At 39.5% G+C, this 17,342-nt stretch overlaps 1 protein-coding gene across 1 annotated transcript in view; it reads right to left on the reverse strand.

Moving 5' to 3' along the window:
* FRRS1L (ferric chelate reductase 1 like) overlaps positions 1–17,342 on the reverse strand; it is a gene marked incomplete at its 5' end in the record, with an annotated part of 98,728 nt that overhangs the window by 11,401 nt on the left and 69,985 nt on the right. Inside the window, 2 exons of the mRNA XM_083377165.1 lie at positions 3,166–3,412; positions 11,189–11,327. Of these exons, the coding sequence (XP_083233291.1) occupies positions 3,166–3,412; positions 11,189–11,327 (386 nt within the window). The remainder of the gene's footprint in view (positions 1–3,165; positions 3,413–11,188; positions 11,328–17,342) is intronic.

A 17,342-nucleotide genomic window follows, 5' to 3' on the forward strand; every position in this document is an offset into this window, starting at 1 on the left:
AGAGGCAACTTATGAATGACCCAGTAACAGCCTTCAAAATATCAGAAGCTATTAAAAAAAATGAAACCAGGTAAAGCTCCAGGACCAGATGACCTTACAAGTCAGTACTATAAATGCTTCAAGGAGGAATTTCTGCAGCCACTAAAGAACATAATGAATGATATACTTCAGGAGGGAAGGATATCCCAAACATGGAAGGAAGCCAGTATTGTGTTATTACCAAGGGAGGGTCAGGATCCTACAAAGACAAAGAATTACAGACCAATTTCACTATTGAACAATGACTATAAACTCTGCCACAATCTTGGCAGAAAGTCTAAAGAAGATTTTACAGGTTCATGAAGACCAATCTGGCTTTCTGCCAAAAAGACAGTTAAGGGACGATGTGAGGACTGCTTTGAATATTACTGAATACTTACAATACCACAATGAGAAAAAGGCAGCTTCAATATTCCTAGATGCAGAGAAGGCCTTTGACAATTTAAATTGGGCTTTCATGTTTAAAGTTCTGGAAGAAATGGACTTTGGAGAGAGCTTTGTTCAAGGAGTTAAAGCTATTTATACATCACAGCAAGCAAAATTGTTATTAATGGTGATTTAACTGATCCATGTGACATTCAAAAGGGTACAAGACAAGGATGCCCCTTGTCTCCCTTGTTGTTTATTTTGGTGCTGGAAGTTTTGAATAGAGGCATTAGACAACATGAGAGAATAATGGGTATACATATCAAGAAAGAAGTTTACAAATTGAGGGTATTCGTTGACAACTTGGTTATATTTCTACAGGACCTAAAAAATAATATAGAGTATATGTTGAGGAAATTAAATGTTTGGGGTTCTAGCAGATTTTAAAATAAATAAACAGAAAACAACAATGTTGATGAAGAATATGTCCTCCCAGAATGGTGCTATATTGAGTAAAAGCTCTGGTTTCAAGGTTGAGAAAAAGGCAAAATATTTGGGGGTTATGCTGACAAATACAAACACAAAATTGTTTCAAAATAATTACGTACCTCTTTGGAATGATATAAAAAACGATTTACAAAGATGGGACAAATTACATTTATCACTATTGGGCAGAATTTCAGTAATTAAAATAAATGTTTTGCCAAAGATGCTATTTCTGTTCCAGACAATACCAATACTTGCAAAGGACATTCCATTTAAACAGAGGTGGAGGGATATCTCTAAATTCATGTGGCAAGGAAAGAAACCAAGAATCAAATATAAGTTATTGCAAGATGCCAAAGAGGGGTCTGGGTGTACCAGATTTGAAATTGTATTTTGATGCATGCTGTTTGGTTTGGTTAAAAGAGTGGGTGAACCTCTAGAATAAGAGGCTGCTCAATTTGGAAGGCCATGAATTAAGGTTTTGATGGCATAGGTATATATGGTACGATAAAGTTAAAATAAATGTTTATTTTAATAATCACTTTATTAGACGTGCCATATTAAGAGTTTGGAATAAATATAAATCAAGGGTTTTTTAAATGAAATTGTCCCTATGGGTGTCTCGCCAAGAAGCTTTTTTTAGAAAAGAAATGGTGATGAAACAGGACTGGTGGATATATGGTAAAGAAGTATCTTTCAGTTCTGGAAACCCCAACCTCAAGTCTAGGGAAGAATTGGAATTAGAAGGTCACGCTTGTCACTGGTTTACATATCAACAAATGAAGGAAAGATTTAAACTAGACAAAAAGGCTATGGTTTTGAGTTTGCTAAAAGTGAATTGGAAACCCTGTGTGATAGTAATGATCATATAATTGCCAAGGTCTATAAAATGTTATTAAAATTGAATTTGGAAAATGAACATGTAAAACACTGTATAATCCAGTAGGCAAGAAATTTTTGGTATAATGTGATGTTTGAACAATGGGAGAATAAGTGGATAAAAGGTTTAAAATTCACATTAAGTTATAATCTAAAAGAAAGTTTCTACAAAATGATGTATCTCTGGTATTTAACACCAGATGTTATCGAGAATATATAAAGGTATTTCAAATGAATGTTGAAAATGTAAATATAAACAAGGCACTTTTTATCATTTATGGTGGACATGTGAAGAAGAACTATTGGAGTAGGATTCATATATTAATAGAGAAAATTCTTGAAGTGAACATAAAGATTAAACCAGAAACTTTCCTTCTGGGCCTAATGGACAGAGAACTGGAAAAAAAATGGAACTCTGATTTTATATATAGTAACAGCAGCAAGATTGCTCTATGCACAAAAGTGGAAGGATGCCTCAATTCCCACCATGGACGAATGGTTACAAAAGCTGATGGAATTAGCAGAGGTGGCCAAATTGACTGTGCTGATAAAAGAAAAGAATGTAAGTACTTTTGTTTCTTCTTGGAAACCCCTTCTGGACTTTGTGCTTCAGGTGGAAAAAAATGATATCATGATTTTTGGTTTTACCGATTAGACTGATTTGCTGATATAGAAATGACTAGTGCATACTACTATAGAAATGTAAAAAGTTGAGATTTACTGCAACAGAGTCGGAAGTCAATGCCTTTTGTTTCTTCCCCCCTTTTCTTCACACCATTTTTGTTTTCCCTTTTTCTACTGTTGTCCCCTACTATTTGCTTTTGTATTTTCACATTTTATGTTATAAATGAATAAAACCTAATTAAAGAAAAATAAACAATGACCTACCACTCATTGTTCCCCACTAAATCCAGCCTGTAAGTTTAGAAGACTTTACTCGTGAAGATTAATGTGGGTTTTTACCCAAAACATCTATTGGTGGAGTCAGGGGGAAATTGTTTATATAATACAATATAATTATATTGTATATAATTATACTTACAATACATAATGTAATATAACACAACATAACATAATCACACTTTAGCTTGGCACAATTTGTATATCCAGTCTTAGATCAGATTTTTGGGTTGTTTTACTATGAGTACATACCAGGAATCCTATTCAGGTGTTTCCCTCTCATAAGATAGAACATAATATATAATCATGTCAAAACTTAACCATGCAAGACTACTGTATAGTTTAATTTAGTCTGTGCTGTGTGTTTTGTAATAATACATAAATTAAGAATTAATTAATTGGTTTGATTAAGTGCCATTAATTGTTATTGACACTTAAGACCACATAGATTTTCTCTAGGAGGAGTATAACCACCCAAACAAAAAATGAACTTACCCTGAATTGCTGGGCCCCAAGCAAATAAATAGTACCAACTCAGATGGAGATCTACGATAGTTTCATCCCTGGGAACCTTCACTGGGCGCTTAAATCGACATGTGACACGATTATTTTCAAAAATACCTTCTTCATCTCTGGCAGGGTTTCTTTGGATTTCTTTTGCCCACTGACCAACATTGTAGAAGTGATGTATTCTGACTCTTCCATTATCATCATGAACACAGGCCATAACATCATCTCCACCCTAAATTGAAAAATGAACTAAGAATTTCACTTTCACTTTCTGACTCTAACAACATATATAATAACCAAAATAAGATCAAGTCAAATTGCTGTTGATAGACTAGTGCTATTTCCTCAACTAGTGGAAATTGCTATTTTCTCAACTAGTGGAATAAAGGCCACAAAATTTTATGGGAGAGAATGGGGCTGGAGCTGGCTTATACTAGCTCATAAGAGATGATTATTAATTTTTCTGTAATTTTGTGAGCCAGCTGAGAGCAGAACTAAGCAACAACACTTAGTGCACTGATCAGCTGTATGAAATCAAGTGTGGCAATGGATCAGAGCTGGTTGTTAAATATTGACCATGACATCACTGACTATATACTCTCCTTGTAGATAAAGTTTATTAGTTTCATTGAGGAAGGAAGGAAGGAAGGAAGGAAGGGTGCAAAGTGCAGGGTTCCCCACTATGAAGTGGATGAGAAGGACCCCTATTGACCCACTGCACTCCCATATCCCACACCTACCTCTTTACCTTTACTCCTTGCATTTATCCTCTTTGTTTATCTGCCCAATGGTTAGGCTGGTGGCACTGAAATGAGTAGAGAGTTCAGCAAGGGCTGGCCACCAACTAGAGATCGGAGCTGAGGCTGAAGTCATAGAACTGAGGCCCAGAGGTAGGGAGAAGGAGAAGGGACAAGCAAGGGCATGCTGAATCCGGGCCTCCACTTGTAATTCAGAGGTCAGAGGTGCTGAGCCAAGCCAATGGCATTTGCATTTACTTTTGCATTTGTATCATCTGAGGCAGTAACATCAAAAAGTTTCTCAGGGTGAAATTTGGAGGCAAGAGATGCTGAGCCAAGCCAAAACACTGGCAAAATCTGGTGAAGGAGAAAAGGCAGTGGGGAAGCACCAAAACTTGGTCCTACTCTGATCAGGAAAAGAGATTTCAAATGTGACAGTTGATGACAGTGGCAGGGGCAATAACAGCTATAAGACAATGGATAAAAATGCTGGTGTGGGTTAGGTTTGAAGAGCTGATTTGGAATTACATGGTGATACCAACAAGCCTAGAGACTGCTGACATGCTAGCCAGAATTGGATCCTATGCTTCTAGTAGGACTATTGGAGAGGGTGGATGGGTTGTTTTGGGGAATGGAGGTCTATTGGGATAATAGCTGGGCTGGCAGTGGAGTTCACTGGACTTTGATGCTTGCGGATTTCAACCTGCCATTCTAAAATGTGGGGTCAGATGCAGCTACGGAGTTTATGGCCATCACAGCAACCATGGACCTGGCCCAAGTCATCCAGGACTCAACTCATTGTAATGGTGATACATCTATTGGATCAATACACCCCCAGGCAATTAATGGAACTGGTTGGGTTTCAGAGGGAACTTGAGGTTATTCCAGAAAGCCTGATACTAAATCTAGATGAAGTCTTGGTGCTTGCATGGAATAACAAAGCGGCAGCATCTTTAGATCAGATTGCACCTAAATTACCTCTCTGTGTCTAGGGATCCCTATACTCCCCATGGTATAAATGTAATTAAAAGAAGTGGGCTAAAGCATTCCTGGGGAAAGACATCCAAGTAACTTCAGACGGCGAGTACCCCTTTCATTGTACTAGGTACTGCTCGATAGATGCAGGCCTGAGAGAGGTGGTCGTCTAATCGCTCAATGAAGTGATGGATTAGGGATTGCTCAGGCCACCCCTCTATTCGACCTGCTATCTTGTGAAACTCTCATACGTACTCCATGGCAGGGCTGCCGGCTTGTTTTATTTTTTGGATTTGTTCTCCTGCCTTGAGGCCAATGGATGGGTCCTCAGATCTTTCTCTCAGCCCTAGGAGGAAGAGATGGGGGTCCTCCAATTCGGGGGCTTGCTCATTATATAAATTGTTCAGCCATTTGGATGCTTCTTCCTCTAGGCTGGAGGCACTCACATTGACCATGGCGCCTGGGTCCGGGTAGAGATAGGCTCAGCAGTTCAAATGTGAGTGCACTTGATTGAGGAAGAAAAACAGCTTTTCTGGGTCCCCATCGAAGGTTGCTCTGAAGGGTGGAATCATCATTGTCTGCTGGGGCCCCCACTGTGGCTTTTGCACTTCCAGCTGCCATTGGCCCCACCTGATTGTTGGGTGGGTGGGGGTTGTTGCCATTCCCCCTGCTGCTCTCCTACTTTCTGCATCACCCCAAGTTGTTGCAAGGCCTCTATTAGTTGATGCAAGCTCAGAGGTTGTTAGCCTTCCTTTTTTTGTATATATTTGATTGGTATTTTTTAACAGAACATAAATCATTCAGTAATTTGTAAACAGTATGTTGTCTGGGTAACATTTAGAAGACAATCTTTAACAGTTGATTTCTATAATCTATATTCCATATGTTAATTTCAGTTGATTTCCCCTTTCGCCAAAGTATTTTTCTTTGTAAACATTAGATTAAAACAATTCTCATTATTTTGATAAACAATAATTAAGTACCGGTATATAGTTTTTCCAATATTCCTATTTGTCATTTTAGTTGCCTTATCGTAAATCCTGTTACCGTGCTTGTTTCTGTTTATTTCTCCCCCAAATTCTAAATATTCTTACTAGTGACAGTTTTCTCAACAATTAATTACATTTACATTGGTGGATTTAATTCTATTTTTCCATATAAGCCCTCTCATACTTTTATATTTCTTAATCAATAGGTAAAAAAGTAGAAAGAGAAAAGAGAGAGACAAAAAAGAGGAGAAAAAGAAGAAAGAGGAAAAAAGGACAAAAGCACTGAAAAAAAAATAACATACTACTTAAAATATATCTCTCCCCTAATTTAATATATATTTATTCTCTCAATTTCTTATTCTTTTTAACCAAAGCTGAGAATATATTTAATCTATTTAAACTTTAAGCATTCCATTCAATAGATCTAATCATCTAATCCTTTAACTTTAATTCAAAACACATTTTTATGCTTTTCTTATCGTCACATTTAAATAACTTTGTTTAAATTAGATTCAAGGTACTAGTAATGGTGTTTAAAGCCCTACATGGCAGGGGTCCGGAGTACCTCAGGGAACACCTGCTGCCGGCATCAATCTCCCTGCGCCCTGTGCATTCCCACAGAGAGAGTCTCCTCAGGGTGCCACCGATCAGAGAATGTCGATTGGTGGCCCCCAGGGGGAGATCCTTCTCTGTGGGCGCTCCAGAACTATGGAATCAGTTACCGGTAGAGCTCCGGATGGCGCCTGATCTTCGCTCCTTTCGCCGCGATCTGAAGACGTTTTTGTTTGCGCAAGCCGGCCTAGCCTGATGGAGGATTGGTGGGGTTTTTTATTCTTGTATTTTTATTATTGTATCTTTGGGGTTTTATAATTGTAACATATCAATTGTTTTAAAATCGGGCAATTATTTAATTTCCTTTTAATATTTGTAACTTTGTATTTTATTCTTGCCCTGTGAACCGCCCTGAGTCCTCAGGGAGAAGGGCGGTATAGAAATATTATTAAATTAAATTAAATTAAAATTAAATTACATCATTTCAACATTTTTTATAGAAAGGAAAAAGAAAAAATATTGTATTAGTTAAAAAAATTCATCCCTCTAAGAGTAATATATTCCAAAGTTTTTCCATTTCTTTAGCCATATTCAAACAAATGTTTCTTTTTTAAGTATTCTCTCTGATAAGTCCCATCATCTATTTTCTTGGTTTCCATTTTTTCTCTGGCCATTGCCTTTCTTAATCAGTGTATTTTGCTGCATCATTCATTTCTCTGTAAAGTATTTTTTCTCATTCTTTTCCTTATCTTCAAAGTTGCTTGGATGCATTGAAATATATCCCACTTGAATTAAATCATGATTTTTTATTTTATACGGTTCCATCTTTAAGTCACTATCCTCAGAATTATGTCCAGTCATTTCTACTGTCTTTTCCTGGGAAGTTTCTTGGATTGAAATTAAGTTGGAGATAAGTTGATTCATACTCTCAAAGTTGTTCTGTATTTCTTTGTAGTTTAAAGTCATGGTCCTTTGAAACGGTTGCCACCTATCATATGTTTCCTTCTGTGAAGTATTCATTGCTTCAGATTTTTTAGTCTCACTTTATTTACACAGCTGTACTTTTTAAGAACTTTGAAGGTCAGAGAGAAAAATCCTCACCCACCAGTAGGTGTCAGCGTTTGCTCATTTTTTAGATCTTTCTAGTCTTTTTTTCTCTCTCTAAAGGGTAAGTTTCACTGCTTCCTGTAGCCAAAAGGAGGGAGTAGAAACCCCCTCCTTTTTTCTGGAGATCTCTTATTTTTGGGACTTTCTTCTTCAGGAAAATAGGTAGGGTAGAGAAAATCAATATTCTTACCCAGATTCAGGCATGCTGTTTAAAATCCACTTAATATAAAGCTTGTGACTTCCATTGTTTTCAGCTATGGCTGGACAATGGAGTTAGCCAGACTTTTCTTCTGTTGGTTTCTGGAAGGCTTCTCCTGGACCGTTCGGGGAGACTGCAGTCTCTCCTAAGTCCTTGGGATTTCCTTCCTTCATTCCACCTCTTTGGGGTGGGTTCTGGCCCCTTAGGGTCCCCTACAGAAACAAATTTCAGATGAAGGGTTCAGCATTCCGAATCTTCCAACTGCTCTTCTGGAAATAGGAACAGGAAGTCTCAGAGGTTGTTAGCCTTCCACTTGCAGGGGTTCCCAAACCTCCCATTGCTGCAGGGGCCCCAGGCTGGGGTTTTCTCTCTGTGTGTGGCTGGAGGGCCTGGCAGGGGACTCCTGGGGCTGGAGGACTGACTGGTCTGCAGACAGGATTTTCCACTTACCCAAATTCTCAGTGGTAGACAATCTGGTAGCTCTCCACCATTCTGTTTTTGAAATCTTTGAGGGCAGCAAGGCAGTCTTGAGGCATCTGGTGTCTCCACAGGGCTGGGTCCAGCCTGACAACCAGATAAGCTCTCCTAGCTGCTTGAGTTTTCTCTCCAGCTGGGAATTCTGCAAAAACTCTTCCTCCCCTGGCATCCTGGCTGTCGTTCCCCCACCCCCAGGGTAGCAGCTGATGCCGGGCTGTTTGCTTCAGGCAATTTGCCATTTTTCATGATGAAATCTTGTCTTGGAAATTTTGCCAGCTTCCCTTAAGTTTAAGGGTAGCGACTGGAGTTTAAGACTCTTAGATGTTTTGAAAAGTTTGTTGATCTTGGCATGATGTCATGGTTCTGACTAACGAAACACTTCAAAGAACTTTCAGGCATTGTTTATCCTAAAAAGTCCTTAATCGTGAAACAAAGCATCGGCACAGCATGGTGGATCCCAAGATCTGAATTCCCCTCCCTTTCAGCACCTAATATCTGGCATAATTCCCTCCTCCTCCAGTCATAAATCACATTCTCCAGTCAGTTTGAAGGGCAAAGCTTCCCTTCTATTCTGTAATGTGCCATTTCTTATCTTATTAAAAACAGCTGGGAAAAACATTCTTCCTCCTCCCCCCAGCTTCATCTAATTCTAAGAGCAAAACAATTTAAAGGAAAGGGCTACCTCTTTATATTGTCAAAGCAAAAACATCCAATGTTTGCAGCGTTGACATTAAGTATGTATATGTACACTTTTGAAAGCATACAATAGAATTTCAATTTTAATATGTGCCAGTGTGCCTAGAGTAAAAAATGACAATAAAGATTATCTTATCTATGCTGGACTCCAATGCAGTGTCTATGGAGGTGGTGCGGACTACATCTTGCAAGCCAATCTGGGAAGAGTTTGAGTCGGAGGAGATGGACAGGGCTCTCTCAGTTGCTAGTCCGGCTACCTCCTGTGTATTAGATACTTATCCTTCTTGGCTAATTAAGGCTTCATGGAAGGGGATGCCTGAGTGGGTCTGGGCAAGCTCTTAAAGGATCTACTTAAAAGAACCATTGCATGACCTAGCTACCGGGCATAGATTTTCCAGTTTTCAACCTTCCCTTTCTAGGGAAGGTGGTGGTGATAGTGTTTGTGTTGCTTCAGAGCTTCAGAGAACTCTGGATGAAATAGATTATGTAGAACCCTTTCAGTTAGATTTAGACCTGGGTTTGGGACTTAGACAGCACTCATAGATAACCTCTGTCAGGATTGGGAGTGACATAGTGCATCCATCCTGGTTGTTCTTGACTTCTCAGAAGCATTCAATGCTATCAATCATGGTATCCTTGTGAGCCAGCTCTGGGAAGTAGAAGAGGATGGCATTATATTATGCTGGTTCTTCTTCCTCCATGGCCAGCTCTAGTTAGTGTTGATAGAGGGAGAAAGATCTAGCCTGCAGCCCCTAGTTTGTGGGATGACTCAGGACACTGTTCTCTCCTCTATCTAACATTTATATGAGGCTGCTGGGTGAGGTGATCCACTGGTTTGGGGTGAGTTATCATCAGTTTGCAGATGACACCCAGCTTTATATCTATACTCCATACCCTTGAGTGATTCCATAGATATCTACGTCAGTATCTGGAGGCTGTTGGGAAATGAATGAAGTGAAATGGACTCTGACTCATCTCTAGCAAGACATAGTGGCTTTAAGTATATGGACCCCCTGAAGACAAGGTTTTTCCATCTCTGATTCTGGATGTGGTTGCACTGCCCAAACGGTGCACAATCTGGGAGTCCTTCTGGACGTACAGGTCCTGCTCAAAAAGTAGATGGAAGCGATAGTCAGGAGGGCCTTTGCACATCTCCAGGTGAGGCACAGTTGCTCCCATACTCGGACTGGGAAACCCTGCTCACAGTAACTCACACCCTTATAATCTCCAGGTTAAACTATGGTAACACAGTCTACATGGGGCTGCCCTTGAAGACCATCCAGAAACTTCAAGTGATGCAAAATGCAGCTGCCTGGGTAGTAAATATACAGTACAGGTAACGCCACTCCTACATGAGCAGCACTGGTTACCAATATATTTCTTGGTGCAATTCAAGGTTACCTATAAAGTCCTACATGGCTTGGGACCGGGCAAGCTTTTTCTGCAATGGCCCCCTGCTCTATGGAACATCTTCCCTTCAGAGATTAGAATAGCCCCAACCCTATTAGCCTTTTGTAAGGCCTTAAAAATTTGGATACGTTCCCAAGCCTGGGGCGCTAAATCTGCAAAGGGCCCTCTTTCCTGGCTACATTGTTAACAGACCAAATATCTTGCACTTGTGCATCTTGAATAGGATATTTTAAAGTATTGTTGCTGGTTTTAACATTTTTTACTGGTTTAACTATTTTTATTTTTTTAAATGTTTTTAATTTTTTTATTCTAATATATGTTCTGAATTGTAAGCTAACCAGAGTCATTTAATGAGACTGGCAGTTATAGAAATGGAAGGAAGGAAGGAAGGAAGGAAGGAAGGAAGGAAGGAAGGAAGGAAGGAAGGAAGGAAGGAAGGAAGGAAGGAAGGAAGGAAGACCTAGGAATATTCCATAAAGAAAGGAAATTCTTTATGTGTGATTGTTAAAATAAGAAGGAATTGAAAGAAAAACAGTAGGTTCTAATCATATATTCTTTTCATAAAAAAATTCAAATATAGAAGGTTCTAACTGATTTTAAAACCACATTTGCCATGGCCAAAAATTATAAAGAAGAACAGGTTTATTGATTAAGTGAAACACCTTCTAGGGATAAAAGGTAAAATATTTACTTAAAATTGTTTATCATCCTTAACTGGTTATCACATTTCTGTCATTCTGTCCCACCATTAGAAATGCTACATGTACCAAATTGCTATATTTTGTCATTATCTTTATTCAAATAATAATTTGAATTTTCCCCCCAAGAAAAAGCGGTCATTATTTGAGCAAAGAACACATTCTTACCATTTTCTTATCTGAAGAAAATCCTACAGCTACCCAGCCATCAGCTTCAGCACTCAATTCAAACTCTATGTCAGCTCCAATTCTGCGGTAACTGAGAAAATAGTCACATGTATCTGCAGCGCATCCAGGTTTACCATACCTACATGTGATAAAGGAAATGGAAACCATTCAAATAACTTTCCTGTTGCAGTATATCTGCATTTGCAGCTAAACAACATTAAATTGGCAGTTATTTCAATATTTCAAGGAAATATTGGACTTAGTGTACTACTAACTTTTCCCCCATTTATTTAAGGTTTTATTGAATTATTTGTTATAGTTTTAGTTATTTTTTTACTACTTTATGTATCAGTTCTTAATTTATTAGCTTATGAAAGAATCCTGACCCCTGAGGGCAGGAAGAAAATAAAAGTGTGACAAAATGTGCCCAGTCTATATGATTTCTACAAAATCAGTCAAAATATCTGATAAGAAAACATAATGCATAGTCGCTATATTAAATTCAATTTGAATAGTGAATAACAATGAGATGTTGGATCACAATTTGTGTTGGAACCAGAGCTAGAAAAGTAAAATACTATAGTACTCTATTGGAACAATAGATACAACAAATTGTCTTCTGTTTCTGTGGTCTTGTCAGTTGTTCCAATAAAGTAGTGATCACTTCCCAAATATCATTTGGAAGACCCCAGGGGCTCATTTCATTTAAATTACGAACAGAAGCAGTGCCGTTTTAATTAGCAGCACTAAGTAAAAATACTGACTTGCTAAAATATTATTTTGAAATTGTTCCACAAAAATACTCAGAAAGCTGAATCCTTATTGTTGTTATTTGATGTGCAGTCCTTGAAAACTTTAAGAGTTACACACGAAATAACAATAAAGAGATTACTTAATCATAATGACCCAACACTGATTTGTCCAGAGCCTTTGCTCCTTGCAATTTAAAGCTTGGTGCTAGAACACATAAGATAACTATTTTCCAACAATATGCTTTTGTTGATGAATTTGATGGTTCCTGATGTAGCTAATAGGCAACAGGCCCTTAAGCATGTGTTAATATGCTCAACGTTTTTCTTTGAAACAACTTAGTTGTTTCAATAGGGGAGCATGAATAGTTGATTCCCTCAGTTTGACTTTACAATAGGCACTGTACCAAATACTTCCATACAATACTGCAGGTTGGAATATATTTCATTTTCATATTATCTTATTTCTGGAAATTTGGGCAACAGTAGGTTTCAAAGTGTATGTCTTTGCTTTGAATATTTTGGAAAAATCTCCACTGTCATGAAGGGTACTGTTGCAGGCAGCTTTGCCTTGTTATTTCTACTAGTCTATGAGCTGAGCTGATTGAACTCAGCATTTGTCAGCACTTTGTATACATATTTGACAATTTAACAATCATAGAATCATAGGGCTGGAAGGGACCTTGGAAGTCTTCTAGTCCAACCTCCTGCCTAAGGCAGAAGTCCTTATTCCGTCCTGTACAAATCCATTTTCTTCTTGAAAATCTCCAGTGAATACTTCCAGCGATGAAGCATTCACAACTCCGGGAAGCAAACTATTCCACTGATTATTTGTTCTCACTGTCAGGAAATTTCTCCCTAGTTCCAGGTTGCTTTTCTCTTTAACCAGCTTCCACCCATAGCTTCCTTAGATGGAGAATAAATTAACCCCCTTTTCTTTGTCACTCCTAATCCTTCTCTTTGTTAGGCTAGACATTCATAGTTTCTTTATCTGTTCATCATATAGTTTAGTCTCCAGACCTCTTATCTTTTTTTCTGCACTCTTTCTAGGGTCTCAGATCTTTTTTTTTTTGGTAAGCAGAATTGGATGCAACAAGCTAGCTCAAAGAACTGGTTGATGAAGAGGTTTATAGGTGACAACCAGTACTTTAAATTCACTGGCAACTAGTACAGCTCACAGAGCAGTAGTAACATAATATGAGGCAAATGTATACAAAGGAAAACCAAGATGCCATTACACTGCTGCAGTTTCCTAGTGGTTTTCAAGCACAGCATTGCAGTAAGTTGAAACAGATAGTGATTAAGGCATGAGTGAGTGATTATGAACAAGACCTCCCAAGTCAGAAATAGATACAATATTTGCACAAGATAAGGCCTTCTTGGTCAATATGTCTGCTTCTGCACAATCAAGTATTCTCCTAACCTCCACTACCCCCTTTTAAAGACAACAAGATCAAGGCAATGCTGATCTCTTTCCTAGGTCTTCTATTTTCCCAGGACTGAGCAATTGCTTCCTGTCTGAAGGCCTTAGCTAAACACCTCCATACCCACTACTTGTTGATCAACAGGAGCCATGAGTCTAGAAAATCCACAGATTAAATACTGGATAATGCAACCCCAACCAGGACCAAAGGTGGAATATCTCCTGTTCCAGATGGTTCAAAATGTATGGTGACTTGGTCTTGCTAGCATTAACCCTGAGTCTATTCTTTCCCATCCAGGTTGTTCTGTACCAACCTGCTACCAGCCCTGCAGAAAAGGCAGGGACAACCCCTTTTACAAGAAGGCAAGAGGCTGGAATTACGCCTGCCAAATTTATTGCTACAAAAACAAATAGAACAAGACACGAACCAAGAAAGAAGAGCTTTTCAAGCGGTTGCCTTCAGCAAAGCAGCCCTCCCACGCATTCCCCCTTAAATACAGTTCAGGGCGTGGCTTCTCTCTGCCTCCTTCCGAGGAGCCCCATTGCCTTCCTCTGTTTACTCCTGATTGACTGCCTCCTGCGTCAGGCGTCCTTGAACAGGGCCAGCTGTGGGTCATCTTCATCCACGCTGTCAGGCTCACACAGCTGGGTCTGCATCGTGACCAGATGAGAGGGGCCTGGCTGAGGGCTCTCATCAAGCTGTCCAATCCCCTCAGCAAGCTCTTCAACACCCCCCTCCTCCTCCACCTCTGAGTCGTCCGACCCAACTGCCGAACCCACAGGCTGACCCTGAATCACAACACAGGTCTCTGAAGCAACAAAACCACCGCAACAATGTTTAGCTAGCCAAGAACTGAGATTTATAACTTGATATAATCAATATGCTAAAAGTTGAATACCCAGATGCAGAAATTAAACAGGACTGTGAGGGAGAAACCAATTTTTTACGCATTCCAAAAAGCAAGTTCTGAGGATGAGATCTCTTCCCCCCTCATTGCTAACTGGAGGCAGCTCTGGAAAAAGGAAAGCCTTCACAACACTGTGCCTTCTATTCCCCTATTCCCCTTCATTTGCTTCCAATAACATATGAAAGAGATAAGATTGCTGCTGGAGGACCCAGGCTAGCAGCCAACTTGGGCAATATCCTGTTTCTACTGCTGCTTCCTTATGGCTTCCAATTGATCCAGCACTCTGCCTACAGTAATGAGCCAGGTTGCCACCACTGCTACCACTGAGCTGTTAATAGCAATGCCCTCAGTGCTGCTAGAAAAGTGCTCACTGCTATCAACCAAGCATTCATTAGTCCAAGACATTTGAACTAATCAGCAGTGCCTCCAAGCAAGTGTGCACCACTCAAAACAACTGATCAGCAGCACTGCTGCCGCCGCTACCAAAGAGCTAATCTGGTGAAGTCAGTCAGCATCATCTTCTTAAGTTCCCACACCATTTCAGTGGTACAAGATGCACTCTACATACTGCCTACTCCCAGAAAAACTATTCCTCATCAGCAACTCCAAAAAAACTCCTATTGTTTTCTCAGTCCTTAATAGCCATCAATAGTTCCAGTAGCATCAGAAGATCCTTTACCCTTTCCATAGCCATCATGTTAATTTACAACTCTCCTGAACACTCATTCATCTAAAATCTCCTATTCATCACAGACTACCATCTTGCCTTGGCACTATTAAAAAAAAAAGATTCCAATACAATTTGAATCCACTTTGAACTAATTTGGGAGGGAGGAGAAAGATACATTCTTCATGCTAGAATAGAGGATCAATTGAAGTTCTGTACAAATATTTTAAAAAGACTTGCAAAAAAAATGCAATACCTATTCACCCTAGATGAGTTCAAACCACCAGGATCAGATGAATGACATTCCAGAGTTCTAAAGGAGCTGGCAGGCATGATCTCGGAACCACATCACCATATCTTTCAAAGATCCTGGAGCATCAGATAGCTATCAGAGGACTGGAAAAGAGCTCATGTGGTTCCCATCTTCAAAAAAGGAAGAAAAATGGATCCAGAAACATCAATGCCAGGGAAGACCCTGGAAAAGATCATCAATAGATCTAGAAACACCTAGAAGCAAACAAAGTTATGTCTAGAAGCCAACATGGCATTTTGAAAAACATCATGCCAGACAAACCTTATTGCATTTTTCTTTTAGTCTTCTAGTCTGACCCTCTGCTCAAACAAGATACTGTATACTATCACAAACAATTGGCTGTCTAATAACTTCTTAAAAACATTCAGTGATGGAACACCCACAATTTCTGGAGGCATGTCATCCACTAATTAATTGTTGTTAGGAAATTTCTTCTTATTTCTAGGTTGGCTGTCTCCTTAATTAATTTCCATTGGTTAATTCTTGTGTTGCCCTCAGGTATTTTGGAGAGTAGGTCAACCATCTCCTCTCTGTGACAGCTGTTAGAACTTCTCTTCATTCTACTATACATTCCTAGTTATCACAACCATTCATCATATAGTTTATCCTCCAGTCCCATAATCATCTTTGCTCTTCTTTTCTGCACTGTTTCTAGAGTCTCAACATCACTTTTATACCATGATGACCAAAACTGAATGCAGTATTCCAAGTGTGATCTTGCCAAGGCAGTATAAAATAATACTAACATTTCATGCAATCTTGATATTATCCCTCTGTTGATACAGCTTAGAACTGCATTGGCCTTTTGGCAGCTATGGCATACTGTTGGCTCATACTCATTATCCACTAGGACTCCTAGATCCCTCTCACAGTTATTTCTGTTGAGCCAGGTACCACCTATTCTACATCTGTGCATTTGGTTTTTGTTGACTAACTGTACTATGTGTAAAATCTTTTCTTATCAGTAAACTACATTTTGTTGGATAAGGTCCAATCCTGAAGTTTGTCAAGCTTCTTCTGAATCTTGAATCTATCTTCCAAAGTATTTGCAATTCCCCCCTAACTTTATCTCCTCATCTGGGTCATTTATGAAGAAGTTGAAGAGCACTGGGCCCAAGACAGAACTCTGGAGGTACCCCAATTCCGGTGTTCTTCCATGTAGATGCAGCTCCATTGAGGACTATATGCTGATGTGCACTTGGTTAGAGGTAAAGGTAAAGGTTCCCCCGCACATGCGTGCTAGTCGTTTCCAACTCTAGGGGCCGGTGCTCGTCTCCGTTTCAAAGCCGAAGAGCCAGCGCTTGTCCGAGGACGTCTCCGTGGTCATGTGGCCGGCATGACTAGACGCCAAAGGCGCATGGAACGCTGTTACCTTCCCACCGTAGTGGTCCCTATTTTTCTACTTGCATTTTTACGTGCTTTCGAACTGCCAGGTTGGCAGAAGCTGGGACGAGTAACAGGCGCTCACTCTGTTACGTGGCACTCGGGATTCGACCCGCCAAATTGCCGACCTTCTGATCAACAAGCTCAGCGTCCTAACCCACTTAGCCACCGCGTCACTTGGTTAGGCAACTGCAAATCCATCTGATGGTGGTACTGTCTATTCCACATTATCCTACCTTATCAAGAAGTAGGCTGTGATCTAGTTTGTCAAATGTCTTATTAAATCTCCATATATATTATATCCACAGCATTTCCCTGATTCACTAATTTAGACATTTTGACAAAGAATGCAATAAGGTTTGTTTTTAGCAAATCCATGCTGTCTTCTGGTAATTGCCTTGTTCATTTCCATTAATCTGCTGCATGGTTATTGCTTCCAGGATTTTCCCAGGTATTGATGTCAGGCTGTCTGGTCTGTAGCTTTCTGGATTCACCTTTTTGAAGATTGAAACCACATCAGCTCTTTTCCAGTCCTCTGGTAGTTCCCCTGTGCCCCAGGAATTCTGAAAGATTTTGTTAAGTCGTTCTGAGATCACACCTACTTTGTCTTTCTGAACCATAAACTATCTGGTAAACTATCTGATTTGAACTGCCTAGAATGGATAGGTGTTCTCTTACCAATTTCTTGCCTATCTTGACTTGCATTCCTGT

The sequence above is a fragment of the Vipera ursinii genome, assembly GCF_947247035.1.
Source record: "Vipera ursinii genome assembly, chromosome: Z".
Taxonomy (NCBI): Eukaryota; Metazoa; Chordata; class Lepidosauria; order Squamata; family Viperidae; genus Vipera; species Vipera ursinii.